Source organism: Penicillium cataractarum (genome assembly GCF_028827025.1).
Source record: "Penicillium cataractarum strain IBT 29864 chromosome Unknown utg000010l, whole genome shotgun sequence".
NCBI lineage: Eukaryota > Fungi > Ascomycota > Eurotiomycetes > Eurotiales > Aspergillaceae > Penicillium > Penicillium cataractarum.
In genome coordinates this window covers 1,227,667-1,246,257 of record NW_026622746.1, presented here as the reverse complement: position 1 = coordinate 1,246,257, position 18,591 = coordinate 1,227,667, and the positions used below count along the sequence as shown (strand labels likewise).

General features: G+C 43.5%; 4 protein-coding genes across 4 annotated transcripts; 3 read left to right on the top strand and 1 right to left on the bottom strand.

The window, feature by feature from the left end:
* Positions 1 to 7,978: 7,978 nt before the first annotated feature.
* Positions 7,979 to 8,901, top strand: N7496_012547 (uncharacterized protein; the record flags this gene model as incomplete). The annotated part of the gene is made up of 2 exons (XM_056705460.1): positions 7,979 to 8,664; positions 8,724 to 8,901. 2 exons carry the CDS (start codon positions 7,979 to 7,981, stop codon positions 8,899 to 8,901), a joined length of 864 nt encoding a protein of 287 aa, XP_056549358.1.
* Positions 8,902 to 9,897: 996 nt separating this feature from the next.
* On the bottom strand, positions 9,898 to 11,651 carry N7496_012546 (uncharacterized protein; the record flags this gene model as incomplete). The annotated part of the gene is made up of 6 exons (XM_056705459.1): positions 9,898 to 10,323; positions 10,378 to 10,610; positions 10,735 to 10,896; positions 10,947 to 11,138; positions 11,207 to 11,468; positions 11,529 to 11,651. The coding sequence occupies 6 exons, from the start codon at positions 11,649 to 11,651 to the stop codon at positions 9,898 to 9,900; spliced, it is 1,398 nt and encodes a 465-aa protein (XP_056549357.1).
* A 2,018-nt stretch (positions 11,652 to 13,669) lies between these two features.
* Positions 13,670 to 15,223, top strand: N7496_012545 (uncharacterized protein; the record flags this gene model as incomplete). Its single annotated transcript, XM_056705458.1, has 1 exon — positions 13,670 to 15,223. One exon carries the CDS (start codon positions 13,670 to 13,672, stop codon positions 15,221 to 15,223), a length of 1,554 nt encoding a protein of 517 aa, XP_056549356.1.
* A 1,015-nt stretch (positions 15,224 to 16,238) lies between these two features.
* On the top strand, positions 16,239 to 17,949 carry N7496_012544 (NAD-dependent succinate-semialdehyde dehydrogenase; the record flags this gene model as incomplete). The annotated part of the gene is made up of 3 exons (XM_056705457.1): positions 16,239 to 16,247; positions 16,292 to 17,772; positions 17,829 to 17,949. The coding sequence occupies 3 exons, from the start codon at positions 16,239 to 16,241 to the stop codon at positions 17,947 to 17,949; spliced, it is 1,611 nt and encodes a 536-aa protein (XP_056549355.1).
* Positions 17,950 to 18,591: the final 642 nt, after the last annotated feature.

Sequence of the window (18,591 nt, the reverse complement as noted above, 5' to 3'; positions counted from 1 at the left end):
GCGGTTGATATCCACGTGACGAAGTTTGGTCTGAAAGACTAATTTCTCGCGATTTAATAGGTTAACGGTTTGCTTATTATCGTAATTTAATACTTCTTGCTGTTTAGTGTTGAATTCGATGAATTCGAATAGGCGTTTAACCTAGTATAGCTACTTAGCTACGTGTAAGATAGCTAGTAATTTAGCTTCTGTGGTGGATATAGTGATCGTCTTTTGCCTGCGAGATTTCTACTCGATTGGACCACTGAATAAGGAGAAGATAAAACCTTCTGATGACTTTCTATCAGGATTATCGGCGAAACTCGCATCGGACGAAGTAGTGAAGATCTAGCAATCTAATTAGCTGCTACCAAAATAGATAGCTAGGTCTTTCGTCCTGTATAGGTAGGAAATCAGGTAGTTAACAGTAGCTAGGTGCTTCTTATCGTAGCGTGTGAGAGATTTAGCTAGTAGCTAATTAGCGAAAGCGGTGTCTAGTCTGGTCTATATAATAAGGAAAAGGGTTGAACCACACTTCTGTTAGTATAGTTTAACGGTTAATTAGTCGATTTAACCAGAAACGATAGGGTCAAGACGTTAATTGCTAAATAGTGGTGTATTAGGCGGTTTCCTGCCTAGGAGATTGAATTTAGTAGCGATCTTTTTAATATAGGCTGATTGGTTTAGCTAGGTCTTTCGTTGCTGTCGGTCGCGTATAATTCGAATACCGATGAATTGGGTAAGTTCACTATAGTCCTTCATCTTAAAGCGCTATGAGAGAAGTTGCTTTATCTAGTGAGCGTGTAATCTCTCACTTCGGTGGTATATAGCTAGGAAATCGTCAACAAACACCATAATAACCATGCGATTATTAGTGTAAAGCGTAGGGTCTTTAGGATAGCTTTTGAAGCCTAGTGAGAGAAGTATCTCTTTCACGTCGTCTTCCTATCTTTTACTAGCGATTCTAAGACTATATACTGCCTTATGTAGGCGTAGGACTATTAACTTTCGTCCTAGCCCTAGTAGGTATCGGTAGTACACTTCCTCTTTAAGATTACTGTTTAGGAAAGTATTAATAGCATCTATCTGAAAGGTCTCGAGGTCAAAATACGTGATAATTACTATAAGCGTGCGAAAGGTCCTAGTAGCGAGCGTGCTTATATATGGGTCTTAGTCGTTAGGGGTTTAGGTGTCTCTACGTACGTATAAGCGTGCTTTGAAACGTGTGAGATATCCTGATTCGTTAGATTTATAGGCAAAGACCTATCTTATTAGTATAAGCTAGTGGCGTAGGTAATCTGATTGGTTGAGATCTTTGTAATTCGATTGGTGTGTGTTTCTGACGAGATCTTTATTAATAGGTTCGAATACGTCTATATCTAGAAGCTTGTTGAATTCAATTCGCATAGCTTATCGGAATTAGCTTTCGAAAGGATGACTAGCTAATTAATAGTAGCTAGGTGGTGGTAGTGGAATTAATGAGATCGTAATCTTTGGTTGTTGGTGTTGATTGGTTAAGAAAGCTTAGAAATAGGTTGTGAGGGATAAGTGAGGGCGTTTTCTCTCACTTTCGTCGTCGGTTAAATCGGAATCTGATCGTGGGCGTTTGGTTGGTATATTAAGAGGTTTATATCTAGAAGGGTCGAAGTTTGTATTATTAATTAAGACGAAAGGGACTATATCCTCTGGTTCTAATTCGCTAGATCTCATCGATTCGTCCGATTTCGGTTTAAGCGGTGGTGTAATTGGTTAATCTCCGAGGATTTCGTCTATTGGTATAGGTATAGCATAATCGATGTTGATAGTAGGACTACTACTACTTTTACCCCCGAGATCTTGCTACACCGGTTAGTTAAGGTTGAATAGGATATCTATATCCTTAAGGATTTGATTGATCTCTTCGTCGTTAAGAGTATCAATCTGTTGAGATAGATTGGTTTCCTTATAGATTTGGATACGTTAATTAGGTAGCGAAGGATTGTAGGATTCTTCCTCGTTAAATTAGACGTCTCGTGCACGAATTACACGTCGTTTAGTAGGTATCTAGATACGCTAGATATTATAGGCTTTATAACCTACTAGATAGCTAATAGTAGCACGTAGTGCTAGCTTAGCTAGTCTAGGTAGCTTAGTAATGCGTACATAAGCTTTATATCTAAAGATTCGAATGTGTGAGAGATCTGGTTTTACTAGTAGCTAATATGGTACGTTTTCACCGAGGTAGGTAGTAAGTACTTCGTGTGGGGATTGCCATTTTAGTGTGCGGTGAGATAGGCGGTTTTATATATAGACGGTAGTTCTAGTAGCTTTATGCTAAAGATAGCTTAGTAGGCCTGAATCGATAGTTATCTACCTAGCCATCTTTGAAATTAATGCGCTATAACGCTTAGCGTAGCCGTTTTGATTAGGTTAGTAGGGCGGTGTGGTTTCTAGGTAGATACCACGTGATTGTGCTTCTTAGTCAAAGAATTCAGATAGAGATCTCTCGTTATCTAAATAGATAGTGAGGACGCGTAGGTTAAATTAGTATTATACGAAATCGATCTGATTGCAGAGAGATTGGGTTAAATCGGTCTTAGTAGATAGATCTTCTGCCAGTTAGTATTTAGTGATAGGATCCATAGAGTAAGATAGGTAGGTCGTTCTGCCTAAGGATAGTTCGAAGTGTATAAGATCCTAATACAGAGATTCGAAAGGGCGATTATACTACATAGGTCGTCGAGAGATTTGACGATACGAATTAGCCAGTTTATATGTCTCGTAGTGGTTAATAGGCGAAGATATATCTTTGATAGTGATGCCTAATGAGTACTCTAGTAGATGAGATAGGACGTCCTTGCTAACGTGTCCTAGTCGTCTATACTATAGGTCGATTATCCTATCTAGCTGCTTCTTGGTGTGTGAAGAAGATAGGGTAACCTTACTAAATTGGTTAGTAAGAGGGGTAACACGATCGTGTGAGATAGAAGTAAGAGATAGGTAAGGTAGATAAAACGTGTGCGTGGTTAGTAGTAGGTCGGTCAGTGGTTAAATCGTCCCATCGAATTAGGTAGATGCCTAATTTCGCGTTAAGCTTATAGATAGGTCTTCCGTCCTTCTCTTCTAGTAGGTAATCCTTACTATTTAGATAGATGCCTGCGCTAGTAGCTCTTTCTGCAGAGATTAGGTTGATGTGGAATCTAGGATAATAGGCAACTTATTTTAAAGGGAAAGTAGTTCTATTAAGAGATTCTGATGGTTTAACAGATAGTTTACTATAACTAAGGATGGTGGTTTCGGTGTTTCTAACTATGACAGAGGACATAACGGGCCTATAGTTTGATAGTAGGTCCCTATTATTCGTGATATGAATTAATACTCCGGTATTATAGTACTAGGTATCGTTCTTCTTGGTAGGAATCCGGATAGTGCTTATTACAACACTATCTTCCTCTCGAAAGAGAGTCTCGACCTATTGTTTTAGTATATAGGTAGAGAAAGCGTCTCTAGTAGTCGAATTAGTCGGATTGGTCGAATTAGTCGGATTGGTCGAATTAGTCGGATTAGTCGAATTGGTCGAATTAGTTGGTTAGTAACGTCGAATTACACGTTGATAGGCTACCTTAAATCCTCTAGACTTATCGCATCGCTTTTTAAATCGCTCTTAGACCTCTAGGTCAGGTTACTACCCCCTAGGTCTTGCCTTAGGATTCACATAGCGACATATCTCGAAATCGTGGTTGCTAGCGTTAGGCATTCCCCTATAAGGGCACTTCCTTCTTCTGGTTGATTATATAGGTCCTTCTTCGTCTGATTCGTTAGGTTAATGTCCTTAGTAGGTCGTATATACGATAGGTCGTCTTCTACCACTGCTGGTTATAGTAGGCGGTCGGTATTGATCGATAAATTGATTAACTAGTTCGGTTAGGGTAGGTCTCTTTAGACCCTATAGGATTGTATTATACTAGAAAGTGTAGAACCCTTAATCGCTAGGTTGAATTGTCTCTAGGAAATCGTATACTAGAGATAGATAGTCTTGGAAGTAGGCAATTGCTGCTTTCTCGCCTTCCGATTGGCTAATTAGCCACTTTTGACCCTATATAGGTAGTTGAGATAATTTGGTTGGTGGAGCTTGTCGTTTTAGCTTATCCCAATCGCGTAGGATTTGACGATTCTTTGATTGGTCGGATAGGGCAAAGGTAGCACGTAGTTTTACTATAGCTTTATATGCTAACAGACCGTTGACAATCTGCCTACCCTCTGGTGTGAGAGAGGATCGAATGCCTTGTTTGAGAGATTCGATGGATCGAAGATATCGAAAGTAGTCTAATCTCGACGATTCATATTCACTTAGCAGTATCTTATAGATAGCTAATTGGTTAGACGTAAGGTCGATGAGCCTGAGTGGCTATTCAGGAAGATTAGATGTGTATGTGTTGGTAGGGTTTCTGATTATATTAGATATCTGTGGTTTAACTAGTTCCTGAGGCGGGGTAATCGGTGCGGATTGGTCCGGATCGGCATATTTCCACACATTATTAGCTAGTGCGTGGTCTTTAACCGCAGTGATCCATGGAACCCAGTGTGCGTGAGATTTTAGTGGGTAGTGAAGCTAGGTGGCTTATTGCGTGGTTGAATCCATCGCTTCTGTGTGGGAAGTGAAGCGATAGTGAAAGTAAAGTAAAGGAAGATTGAATTGAATAGGTTAAATGGTTAGAGTAGAGGCGTCGGGCTCATAACTGTCGGACTCTAGGCGGTGACCATAAAGTCGTGGTTATACACACAAGACGATAGTGTGCATAAGGGTAAATACTCAACGTGGTGTCTGAATACACGGTTATGAGTCTATCGGTCGTGCGCACTTCTAAGAAGGAGAAGTACCACGATTGTGGAAGAGTACCACTGATCTAGAAGAGAGATCACAAAGGATAATAAACTTGATTTAATTTAGCTAGGAAATATAGCAGTATTTATATCTTGGAAACATGGTAAAAGATCACATAAGAAAGGATAGAGTATTGGAGTGTTAGATAGTCTCCTGCCTAGATAGGCAATTTAATGCGAGTATGCAATTCAATGTAAGATCGTTGAGGATCAATTCGATAGATCTTATAGAGAAGATCTAGATGAGAGAGGGGTTATATGAGTGGGTCCTTCGTCATGTGACCCCATAATATCCACATGTTGACATTTACTATAGCTTATATACTAATAGGCTATTAACGATTTAACGTCCTTTTAGTGTAGGCGAGGATCGGATACCTTACTTAAGAGATTCGATAGATCGAAGATATCGTAGATAGTCTAATTTTAACGATTCGTATTTACTTAGTAGTATCTTATAAATAGCTAATTAGTTAGACGTAAGATCGATAAGCCTAATTAGTAGCTTAGGAGGATTAAGAAGATTAGATATATAGGTATTAGTAGGTCTTTTAATTATATTAGAGATCTATAGTTTAATTAGTTCCTAGGGTAGGATAGATAGAGTAGCTTAGTCCGGATTAGCGTATTTCTATAGATCGTATACAATTATATAGTCTTTAACTATAGTAATCTAAGGAACCTAGTATACGTTAGATTTTAATAGGTAGTTAAGCTAGGTAGCTTATAGAGTAGTTAAATCTATTGCTTCTATATAAGAAGTAAAGTAAAAGTAAGAGTAAAGTAAGAGTAAAGTAAGAGAAGATTAAATTAGTTAAATAGTTAGAGTCGAGGCGTCGGGCTTATAACTATTAGAATTTAGGTAGTAACTATAAAGTCGTGGTTATATATATAAGATAATAATATATATAAGGATTAGTAAATACTTAACGTAGTATCTAATTATAAGTTATAAGTCTATCGGTCGTACGTACTTTTCCTTCTTAGAAGTACTATAATTATAGAAGAGTACTACTAATCTAGAAGAGAGATTAAAAGGGATAATAAACTTAATTTAATCTAGCTAGGAAATATAGTAAAAAATCATATAAAATAGTAAGAAAGTAGAGTATTAAATAGTCTCCTACCTAGGTAGATAATTTAATACGAGTATATAATTTAATATAAGATTATTAAAGATTAATCTAATAGGTTTCCCGTAGGAAAATAATAATATAGTTTATTAGAAGGAAAAAGGCTTAGTAAGTAGTTATATAACTATATAATATTATAATATTAATAATTATAATAGTAGAGATCTCGCGCGAATAATCGAAGGTTTTGAAATTATTTCAATAGAAAAGGAATATTATAAATCTTAAAGAGGCGCGGGGACCGTAACTATTTAAGGGATAACCGTAAACTAATTATTCTACGGACGCTAGGTACTAGCGTTATCACGTACGTTTCGGTATACTTAGGCTAGCCCTAGAAGGCTCTAAGGAGGCCCTTCGATAAAAGAGCTAGAAACGGCCTCCTACTAACCGTTATAACTAATACCCGCTTACTCTATATAATAATTAGCGCGACGCGCGAAACGGCTACCTACGTACGTAACCTAAGGTATATAGTTAGGTATACCGCCCGGACTATAGGAATAACTAATCCGGTATACTATTAATCACTCCTAACTATAGACCACGACACGAGGGACTAGATATATAAGGATACTTATTTCGTATTATATATTTAGTTCTTCGCGATTAATTATATATTATTACTTAGTTACTATATTTAGTACTTTACACTTTATAGTTCACCTTTAAGATAACCTAACCTATAAGTAGGGGATTCACTTAGTAGTAATACTTAGTGATTGACTTAGTTAGCGCGCACTTCTAGCACGTTCTACAAGATACTTAATAGGACCCGAACCCGACGTAAGGCTTCGTATAGTAACGGTACGGTTACGAGATACTCTTAGAATACGTAGTTAGAACTAGGTAAGCATAACCCGTGAACCTTCTAACTCATAGTGACCAGTCGGCACCGCGTAATAAGGAACTAGCGGAAGATAACCCTAGAAAATAAGTTATAATAATATAGCGAAATATATAGGGTAGATATCTACTTAGGTATATAGATTCGAGAGTTAGGAGAAGTATTTATTTTCTCTACAGACTTATCAGGGTTTTAGTTATACCTTAGGTCTTAATTAGTATATTCTCTCGGTCTCTCTAAACTCTCTATAGCTTAAACTTTCCTAACTCCTATAGGGCTCCTACTATCTAAAACTAGTTAAAAGAAGTAAAAAGGACCTCTATATAGTAAAAGGATAGAGCGATAGAATTAATATTATCTATATAGTTTTATATCTATCGGGCCTTACTATATAATTTATGATTTATTATTTATTATTACCTTGATTCTTAGTTTAAGGGCTAGAATATAGAAAAAAAATCTATTTTTCGCTTTATATATAAATAATATTAAGAGTATATCACTATTAGGTCCCTAGACCGCAAAAATAAACTCTCGCTAGAGTATATAAGCGTAGGGCAACTATTCCTTAGGGTAAATACCCTCGAGGACGTTAAAACTCAGGAACGAATTTTCTTAGGCACAACTTACCTTAGGGTAACTTAGACACCCAACCCTGGGCTAGCCGTCCCTGCCGAGGGAAACCTTGGGGTGGCTATGTAGTAACTACCTTGGCTTTTCCCCTGTGGAAGGTTTTCTTCCGAGTACTGGTAAATCAGCTCGGTCAATGGGAAAATTGGAACGGAGGTAAGCCAACGGTTCTAAAGTGCCAAGCGTCAGCGGACTGCGTGCTGGTAATATGGGCATTTCGCGCATAGGCTAGCGGGTTATGTATGCTTCCGAGATTCAGGTGACTTTTCGGCTTCTCGGAGCTCTCTGGGATCTTGGGCAGACTGGTCGGGTAAGGACCCGAGCCAACTACCAATAAATAAGTGTTCCCGGATTCCGGAAGAATTACATGCTCAGAAGATACAGTGAACCGTCTCACTCTCGAGGCACACATTTCAAGACAAACCCTGCCAAAGTGAAAGAGCAGAGACCTCTATCCCCAATCTTCGTCGTAAAAGCCCTCGCATTCTCTCGTACTCAAACCTCAACAACAGTACAGCTACTCGAAATGTCCGGCTCTGTAGCAGCATACACACCTCGTTCTCCGGCCCTCCAGCTATTTTCACTGAAAGGCAGGCATGTGCTGCTTACTGGAGGATCCCGAGGCATCGGGGCTGCAATAGCTATTGGGTTGGCCGAAGCAGGAGCGCTCGTGTGCGTTGCCCAGCGCGACATCAACAATCCCAAAACAGTCGATGTTATCCGTGCCAAGGGTCTCGAAGCAAGAATGATAGCGTGTGATCTTGCAAATGCGAATGCTGCAAGGCGTGTTTTTCAGGAAGCTTTGGATATCATGGACGGGCGGATCGATATTCTCGTTAATTGTGGAGGTATTTTGAGAAGAAATGATAGCCTTCTGGTTTCAGAGGATGAATGGGATACGGTAAAGACAATCCAGATTGCAAAATCTAGGACTGGCCTCATCATCAATGCTCACAGTTTGCAGGTCCTAGACGTCAACTTGAAATCACTGTTCTTCATTTGTCAAGCAGCAGGACGACATATGGTTCCTCGAAAATCAGGAAAGATCATTAACATTGCCTCGATCAACAGTTTTGTGGGCGGCGAGAATCATTCACCGTATTCTGCGTCCAAAGGGGGCGTATCGCAATTAACGAAGGCCCTCAGTAACGAATGGGCGAAGCATAATGTCCAAGTCAACGCTATTGCGCCTGGATATGTGGCAACTGATATGTAAGAAATTGAGCCTCATTTTATTTGAAGATGAATGATGTTGATCTTCCTGCCAACAGGAATGTCGAATTACGGTCGGATGCTCAGAAAACAGCGGCTATGATAGTCGACTGCCCTGCGGGAAGATGGGGTACACCGGAGGATTATGCGGGTCCTGCGGTATTCCTCGCCAGCGATGCTTCCCAATACGTATCGGGAGAAGTGCTTGTTGTGGACGGTGGTTATCTAGGAAAATAGGAGAAATTGGCATTATAGTTTGAACTTTTCCGTTTCAGAAATCATTCTGTTTTGATTCTCTAGTTCACTTTCAACTATCGCCACTAAATGTGGAGGCGCGCGACGTACAATGTCATTCTTTCAAGTTCGATTTCCAGAATAAGATTTTGTGATGTCAAGACCAGCCGAACCCTGGCGATATCGGGAAATAAGCCGAAATTGCCACGGCTAGAAGGTTTGGTAAACGCTTGGAGCAGTAGCCACCCAACTTCACTCGGGCTTCAACCGAGGTTGCCCCGAACAAAAGATTAAAGCTTCTAGGCATGTCTGCGGTATGTTTTTCAGTATACATTAAACTCGGTAATGTACTACATCATACCACTGGAGCATGTCATCACTAACATGCATTTGCCAGTCATTTCAAATCTTCCTACAGCCAAATCACACCGCCCTCCGCAAGTGTCTTGATAACGACACTTTATCCCATATGAAGCACCCGCCTGGCCACCTGATGAATTGGATACCCGCAAGTAGCCTTGCGCAATTTGTCGACACGAAGTTTTTGTGGGTACATCTAGAAAAGTAATCGAAGTGATATGCCTTGTAATGGCTAATTTCCACTTGGAAGACTCGCAGGTAAACCAGGATCTTGCAATTAGTCATGTAATTATACCAGCACGAAGATGAGACAGATCCAGCAATGTAGGCACTTTCGAAGCTTTGGCCTTGAAGCTTTCATTAATTGGCGCCCTAATTCCTAGAATTTTCCAGTCTCCCATTGGAACGCTGACTATGATTCATTGGTAGTTCTAATCTAGTCATATCTATATAAATATACCATGTCTAAATTTCAAGTACTGTGCCGCCAGCCTCCTCAAAAACTCTTCAAAGCCACCAAGATAGTTCATAGGTTTCGCATAAAGCACGAAGTCAATTTTCCATTCCACCAATATTACCGAAGAAGGCCCATTCTGTCATCCAGGGGAGTGTCTGCGGTATCTTCAACTTACTTTCGGGCTAAACAGAATTTGAGTTATCAGCGCAAGAGAAGGCAGCCGAGCCTCCACTTTTGTTGTACGATTCGATAATGTTCATCACCGAACCATAAGTACCAGCAACCATCAAAAAAGTCCCCAGAAGGATAATAGTAATGCTCCAGAAGACCATGAATCTCCACTTAATGCCCGCAGTGCGAGTTTTCTCGTCGCCCCAGTTGTCGTACAGCCACATCGCCCCCATCGGTTGAAGACACATCAGTGGGCCGAGAAGGGCGCCGATAAGAGAGACCAGATCGTCGAAAACGGGAATTGTGCTAGCAATAATCCAAGCTATCACAGTAATTCCGAGAGTACAGCTAAGCCAAGTGATCCAGTGCGTCGGGGTGTTGTTGACGAGGTGTCGAGAACCGCGAAGGACATGAACCAAGATGAACTTGGCTGGAATCTGTGGTTGATTGAAATTAGCTCATAACATTCCTCTGTTCGATCCATATCTTACATGTGTCACAATTGTCATGGTAACAAGTAGCCCAGGCAAAGCAAAGGCATAGCTGATGATCTTGATCGCACCTCCAGCTGAACCAAGGGCTGGTGAAGATACGTGGGTACCACAGTAATAGTATATGATGCAGCCTATAACGGTATATACGACTGTCACACCTGCTTGACACGCTATGACGGCTTTACCGTATGCGGCAGGGTCACGCATCTCCGAGACAATAGAAAAAAAGCCTAGAAAGAAAGTCAATTTTTGTCTCAGATTCTGACCATGAATACTTGGCATTGTTTCCGAAGCCTCTGCAAGTGGAAGAAATGGGCGGCCAATAGAAAGACAAAAGGCAGGAATGAAACCTACCTGGTGTTCCAGAGAAAGCAAACAAGAGATTAGAAACTGCTGCGATAGCCTTTGCGAACCCGGTAGTTCCATATGTAGCCCAATCCGAGACCCAAGGATCATTCGTTTTTGGCGCAGATGCAGGGCGATCTTGGACACCTACTGCGATGGTAACAACAATAACTGGAGCAGGTCAGTATATGATAAGTTAGAAAGATTTCCACACAACTTACTCGCAGTAAGAATACATGGTAGTCCAATCCATGCAAGCCACGTAATACGTCCCAGAGTTCTAATACTACTAAATGCAAATCCCAAGATGGCCGCAACGGCGACATAAGCGGCGGTGCATGTCGCGTGCGTTGAGACAGCATTCATCCCTATGGAGAGTCCCAGTATCGCTGAGCCACTGTTGAAAACATAATCTATATAATCGTATGTATGTCAGTACATTTAAGTTTATCCGTCCATGAAAAGTTTCCCTGAAACATACACAGACAGAATGCGGTTGAAAGAATCGCACGACCAGGCGAACCAAAAATGATCCCACCAGCATCATCAATGCTGTAAACTTCTCGATGGCGAATCTTGAACTCGCCGACCATGTAACCAGACCACGTGGTCATACAAGCAATAACGAGCATGCATATGATACCTGGGACCATGCCGAGAACATCTAGAGCTGAGGGGATAGCAAGAACACCCAGACCAATTTGAGTCTTCATCATGAGAATCACAGTTCCTAGGAATCCAACCTAATATAAAGTTATTCTTCAATGTCTCAAACAGATTTTCGATGAGCTCTATGTACTTACATTGCGAAAGTTTGGACCTTCGTCCGTCATTTCTCCAAACACATCGTCGACGACGACAGTTTCAAGCTGCACAGACTCTGCTGCATTCACATCGTCCTTTTCTAAGTCGATAGGGCCAGACATTTTGAGAGTTTCCATATCGTTAGTTGTTAACAGTGTATCCGCCTATGCCCCTGGCAGGCGTGGTACTCTTATACCAGAGGCCTAATTGATGCTGACCAATGGGAGGGAATACAATTATTCTGGGGAAATTTTCGAATTTCTGGGGACCCCACAAATCTCACAAGGGTTCCGAGATGATGGCGTACCCCCGGCTTTATCCCGATCGGCAAACAGAATAGACTTTGTTGGGGCGAAAGGGTAGGGGTCGATCTCGGCCCAAAACCCATGACTCCAGTACTCAGTAAGTGCCTCAATCTCAATCTCAGCGCGTCTACATGGCGAAGATTACTAGATAGAGGCGATTTCGGCTTCCATCCAAGCATCCAACCGGCTCTTCATACTCGGTGAGTACAAATAATAAATAATACTTGGCAGAAACTCAAAATCATTACCGGCAAAAAACCTTGTCAGATTCTACGACGATAAGCCAGCCGGGTCAAGAGATACCGCTCATTGCCACTTATGCTCAAATTGCGGTTCCCCAATTTATGCAACTTCTACTGGAACTCTAGAATACTAGAGAATTCTTACTGTTACCTCCAGGACGATAGACATTCGGAAGAATTCCCAATCCCTTCGTGAGAGGTAATATCATGTATGAGGCGGAGAGGGAGCATCAACCCCTTTCGGAGGGGACGGATAAACATGGGAAAAGCCCGGAAGCTGGATTTTAGATTTCTCATGTATGGAACTATAATGATGTGCTAGCTACTTAAATGAACTCATGCAGCATGTTGTCATAAAAAGGGAAGATAGATTTAAATACATAAACAAAGGAGTATATCCATGTAAATATGAGAATGTAGAATAAAAACCCGCTAGGAAAAAGCACATCGTGGAATCGTTTCGCTGAAATTACAATTGCAGTATTCTTCAATATGCTCTTCATCTTGTATGAAAGCACAAGGCAGGGTACAAGCTACAAGTCATTGTTAGATATTAAAGCTTAGAAATTATCACTCTCCTTTGCGTACTTACGATACCGAGGTTGTAGAGCCGCGTGATACTGATCGTGCTTTAGCACTGGCCAGAGCAGGTGGCACGAAAGGAATGGCTACCGCCAATGTTATGGCGGCGGAGACCACAATCTGGGAAGCCGGCATAATTGTGGTTTGTAGATTTGAAGAAAGTAATTTTATGAACTTGGGGCACTCCCAGAATATTGCGGCAGGTGAGATGGATTGTTGCACTAGCAGATGAAAAGAGCGGATTGTCCAAAACGACCGGATAGGTTCCCGTTGTATAGTGCCCTCAAACTCATCCCCATACCCCAGATTACTTTGCACATCTTCTGATTTCACTCCACAACGGATCATGATTATTGGGGGCCCGAACATCAATTCGGCTCGGGCATTGCCCGCCTTGCTTGGCATCGGCTTCTCACCCGAGGGGTCCACACTGGTCTCTCTGTCCCCAGCAGCTCCCGGGACTCTCGGATTCCTCGGCTTTGGGGGCTCCACGGACAAGGGTTTTGTCTTGGAGCCAGATTTGTAACGTCGTGCTTCGGTCATGAAATATGACTTCATACTACAGCTCTAGAGGGGAACAAGGCGTGCAGTAGCATGATTGACAAATGACACTTTTCTGTCTGGATCCTCAAATACTGGAATGCCGCCAAAATCGCAGTCAGGAATACGTACGTCGTGGCCGAGGTCAGTTTGGGTGGTCAATAGCTTGCTACTAGGATCTGGATGTGCAAAAAAGTTTTCTAGCAAATTAAAGTACCAAATTTCAAGTACTTGCCGAGGAGATGCAGATCTATTGGCGCATGCCAATGTCCCTGCCTGTCCCAAAGAAGGCAACAGGGGGAGACGTGGAGCCGTCACTCCGGGGCTCTTTTCTTTTCGTTATTGTGCATTTTATACTATTTAAAGGAAGAAACTTATATTCCCATCTTCCTGGCTCGTTCAAACAAACACCTCTTGGCCCATAACTCTAGTCAACTAAAACCTTGGCCTGGAATCTTATTTGGCTTCGAAATGAAACCCTACAGGGAGGAAGCGCTCCGGAGCAGAGAGCGAATCGATCTTGGCCACGAATGCCTCAGCAATAGCTCCTCGGAGACTCTGGCCTGGAAAGATGAACGCGACCCTGAAAATCCCTATAATTGGACGCTCATCAAAAAATGGGCTCTTACATGCCTTGCCGCCTTCACGACATATCTCACAATGATGAACGGTACCATCATAACCGTGGCACACTTTGAAATATCTGAAGCGTTCAACATCGACGAGACCACATTCCTACACTCTTACTGGCTCGTGACAACCTGGGCTGTTGGTGGTGCGTGCGCCGCCCTGTTCATTCTCCCACTCGCGGAAGATTTTGGAACCCGACCCGTGTTTCTCTCCACGTATCTCATCCTCATCTGCTCCCTCATTCCCCAAGCTGTCGCTCAGAATTTTGCCACATTGGTGGTAACCCGGTTTTTCTCCGGTGGCTGTGTTGCTATATTGGCAAACACAGCTGCGGGCGTGATGGGTAACCTATGGAATACTGAATGGGATAGATCAGTACCTGTCAGCTTATACATCATTGGATATATGACTGGAAGTAGTATAGGCCCTGTGATAGGTGCTGCTATCTACCAAGCTCTTGGATGGAGATGGATAAGTTATATACAAATAATTTGGTTCGCGGTATTATTTCCGATCTACTACTTCTTTTTCTACGAGTCGCGGGGAACAGCGGTTCTCGCACGCCGAGCAAAGATCACTCGCAAAGCTCAGAATTATACCGATATCAACGAGAAGATTTCTCTTTCGTCTCTTATCACAGAGACTATCATACCTAGCGCCAAAAGACCGGTTGTCTTAGTATTCACCGAGCCCGTTCTATTCGTGTCAACTATCTGGTCCGCGTTTACTGTTGGAACCCTCTTTCTGTTCACTCAGTCGGTCGAGCAAGTTTTCATGGACTTATACGGTTGGAACGCCACGCAAACCGGTTTTGTCCAGGCCGCAATCGTTATTGGAGAATTAATCGGATGGGTCCTCAACTTCATCTCCCGCACGCTCTACTTCCAGTCGGCTTCACGGAACAAAGAAGTCCCTGGCGCTCCGATTCCAGAGTCAAGGCTCTATATGGCAGTTCTCGGCGGCGTTCTGGGTATATCTGGGGGAATGTTCACCTACGCGTGGACTTCATACGAGCATATTCCCTGGATTGCGCCATCTGCCGGATTGGGACTGGTCGGTGCTGGTAGTGTCCTTGTGGTGTCTGGAGTATCCGATTACGTTGTGGATGCATATAGCAATTACGCTGGAAGTGCGATGGGAGCAGTCGCGACAGGAGAGAATATTTTCTCTGCTTTCTTGCCTTTGGCAACTATGAGCATGTATGGCCACCTTGGACCGAAATGGGCAAGTACTGTGTTGGCCTTGATTGCTTTGGTTCTTTCCCTTATCCCTACTCTGATGTTTTTCTGGGGGAAGAAGGTGAGAGATCGAAGTCCGTTCATGAATGAAATGATGAATGATGCTGTCAAGAGAAATGACGGGGAGGCTTGGTATATTGTTATGAAAAGTATATAGACTTGTATTGAGAATTACGCCAGCAGTTGAATCATATAGAGTACCTTCACAGTTTCCGAGTCCAATCTACCCTCCAACGTTGACCAGCCGAGCCATAGCCTCGCTGCGAACTCAATTGTGCTTGTCATCCCCTTCTGCCTACTCCACATCCAGCCTGGGGGCCATGACACCTCCAGCGATCGACAATACACAGATCCCAAGGCAGAAAAATACGGGCGAAAAGACACCGAAGAATTGATCCTCCCCTGCTGTATTATCGCCTTCAGGAGCGGCACAACCTTGTCAATCCACAAATAATATATGTCTCATGTTGCCAGGTATGATTGACGCATAAAAAGCGTTGTACAACTATATGTGTTTTCGTAAGTTCGTAAGTCTATTGAAAAACGATGACCAAAGTGATGAGCTGGGATCAGCCACATGGCCCTCTTGAACCTTTGGACTGAGATCGATCACCATGTTGAAAATGGGTGATTGGTTTTCAACGACAAGAGACGCGATATACATGGTCGTGGAGCTGTTGGTCACACTCGCGGTGATGTTCTGTCTACCGAAGGAAGCAGTTCCTATTCCACGCCAGCAAATATTGTGGTATGTCACCGAACTTTTTGATTCAAGATCAAGACAGTATCTTGCACTTCATGTCCGCTTTTCTTCTATTTTTTGTTCGGTATTGGGGACCCTTAAAGCGTATTATATATACATTGAGTCGAGAGACAAGCGCGAATCAACGGCATGCTTTGAATTTCTGCATAGGCCAAGAAATCATGTAGCTGGGACTTGCGCCTTTTAGATAAGTGTAGCTGAGAAGGGCCATCAAGGATCCCCGAGTTCTTGATCTAACTTCTGTCGGATAACTTTAAATTCGTACAATGGGATAATTTACATTACAAAACGAGGGGAAAATAACAAAAGAAAGATCATTAACTGGACCAGTACGAAGCCATCAAAGTGCCCCACCTAATTGGAGAAGTTGGCTTTCTCGGGTGTCGGGTTCTCATCCGATGGCCCCAAGATGTGGCGGGTGAGAGACTGCCCGCAGCCTGGTTCGATTGAAGTGATTTAAAGAGCTGGATCGCGGGGGGGTTTTCAAATTCAACCAAGGACAACTTTTATCAAACTGCCCGACGTATTCTCTCTTTCCCAGTTTTATTTCCCTTCGCACCATCGTTCACAATGGCACCATCCTTCTCCGCCAGCCTCAAGGACCCCAGCCTCTTTATTGAAGGCTCCTACATTGATGGCAAGGTTGTTGCCTCTCAATCAGGACAGACCTTCAACGTTTACAACCCTGCAACTGAGGCTTATATCGGCTCATGCCCAGAATCCACCACAGGGGACATCAACGCTGCCATCGAGGCTGCATCCAAAGCATTCCCAACATGGAGGGCCCAATCTGGCCGTCAACGAGGACGAATCTTGCGTCGCCTCTTTGAACTCATTGTTGAAAACAAGGAAGACATCGGAAAGATCATCACGGCTGAGAACGGTAAGGCTAAGGGTGACGCCGAGGGAGAAGCCCTCTTCTCTGCTGGATTCTTCGAGTGGTTTTCCGAGGAGGCGCCCCGTATCTACGGCGATATTATCCCGCACAGCAACCCTTCCAGCCGTACACAGGTCATTAAGGAGCCTATCGGTGTATGCGGTTTGATTACCCCGTGGAACTTCCCTATGGCCATGGGAGCACGCAAGGTGGCCGCAGCCCTCGCGGCTGGTTGTACCGTTATCATGAAGTCGGACGGTCTCACTCCATTTGCATCGAACGCTCTGGCTGCCCTGGCCGAGCGCGCCGGTGTGCCGAAGGGTGTGTTTAACGTTGTGACCGCTTTGGAGAATACCCCATCCCTCGGACTAACTCTTTGTGAGTCCGATATTGTGAAGAAGATTTCGTTCACTGGGTCAACCCGCGTCGGTAAGCTCCTTATGCAGCAATCCAGTAGCACACTCAAAAAGCTTAGCCTGGAACTCGGTGGAAATGCCCCCTTCATTGTCTTCGACGATGCCGATCTCGAGACTGCTGTCACAGCTGCTGTTGTTAGCAAGTTCAAGGTGACCGGCCAGACCTGCGTTTGCGCGAACCGATTCTATATCCAGGAAGGAATATACGAGAAGTTCACTCAGCGGTTCGTGGAGGAGATGAAGAAATCACAGGTTGGAGACGGTCAGAATCATTCCGTGTCACATGGTCCTTTGACCAATGGCATTGCGAAGACCCAGGAGCACATCCAGGACGCTTTAACCAAGGGCGCTACTGTTTTGCTCGGCGGCAACGCTCTTCCATCCATTGGCAAGAACTTCCATGAGCTCACTATCCTGGGCAATGCCGACGATACCATCAAGAGTAACAGCGAGGAGACCTTCGGCCCTGTCGCTGCTATTTCCAAGTTCCGCACGGAGGATGAGGTGGTTCGCCGTGCTAATAGCTGCGACGTCGGCCTGGCCTCTTACCTCATGACCAGTGATCTTGGAAAGGCCCACCGTGTGTCTGAGCGCCTGGAGTTCGGCATGGTGGGTATCAACACCGGTGTTATCTCTGACTTTGCGGCACCGTAAGTTCACCCACTAGGTAGCCATTTTGATCAGGAAATGTACTAACACATTGCAGATTTGGCGGCGTTAAGCACTCTGGCATGGGGCGCGAGGGAAGCAAGTACGGCATTGATGACTATGTGAACATCAAGATGATCGTGACTGGTGGTGTTAATACTTCTTATGCGAACTTGTGAATGAACCTGGCCGGCTAGATCAGGAAAGCAGGATATACACGGGTTGATGATACGAAACATTTAGACTTGCTGAACTATTTATAGAAGGAATTCGTGAACCCAAGTGGAGGAATCAGGACCACACTTAATGAAGCTACGTTGTTTTTAGGCGACCATAGTATATAATCCAAAATACACATTGCGACGTTAAAGACCAGGCAAAAAGTTTCATTTTCCGAGTTTCGGTCCTGGACCGAAGCCGATGGAGGCGACGATCTCGGACCTCCTCCGAGAACCGGTGGGGGCCCCACGCATGCCAGGGGAGACTGTTCGACACGGACACGTCGACAACTGCTTCTCTCCAACGTGATTCAATTAATCGAACTCATCGTGACGTGAGAACCTCTACCCTTCTTGTCATTTCACCACCAAGAAGAAGGGTGGGTCCCTGGGTATCTGAGGCATTCCGCCTGGGAAGTGAGATATTGGAAGGCAGAGATCCGTCTCGCAATTTAAGCCAAGTATTTAATACCAAGCTTTAGGAGGTCCTTTCGCCCCCGATTTTCCGGCCAATTCTCAAGTACAACAAATTAAGCGCCCGCAGATAACCTCAAGGACAGAGGTAAACCCAGAGCGACGTCTGAAAGCGACCAGCGACCAGCC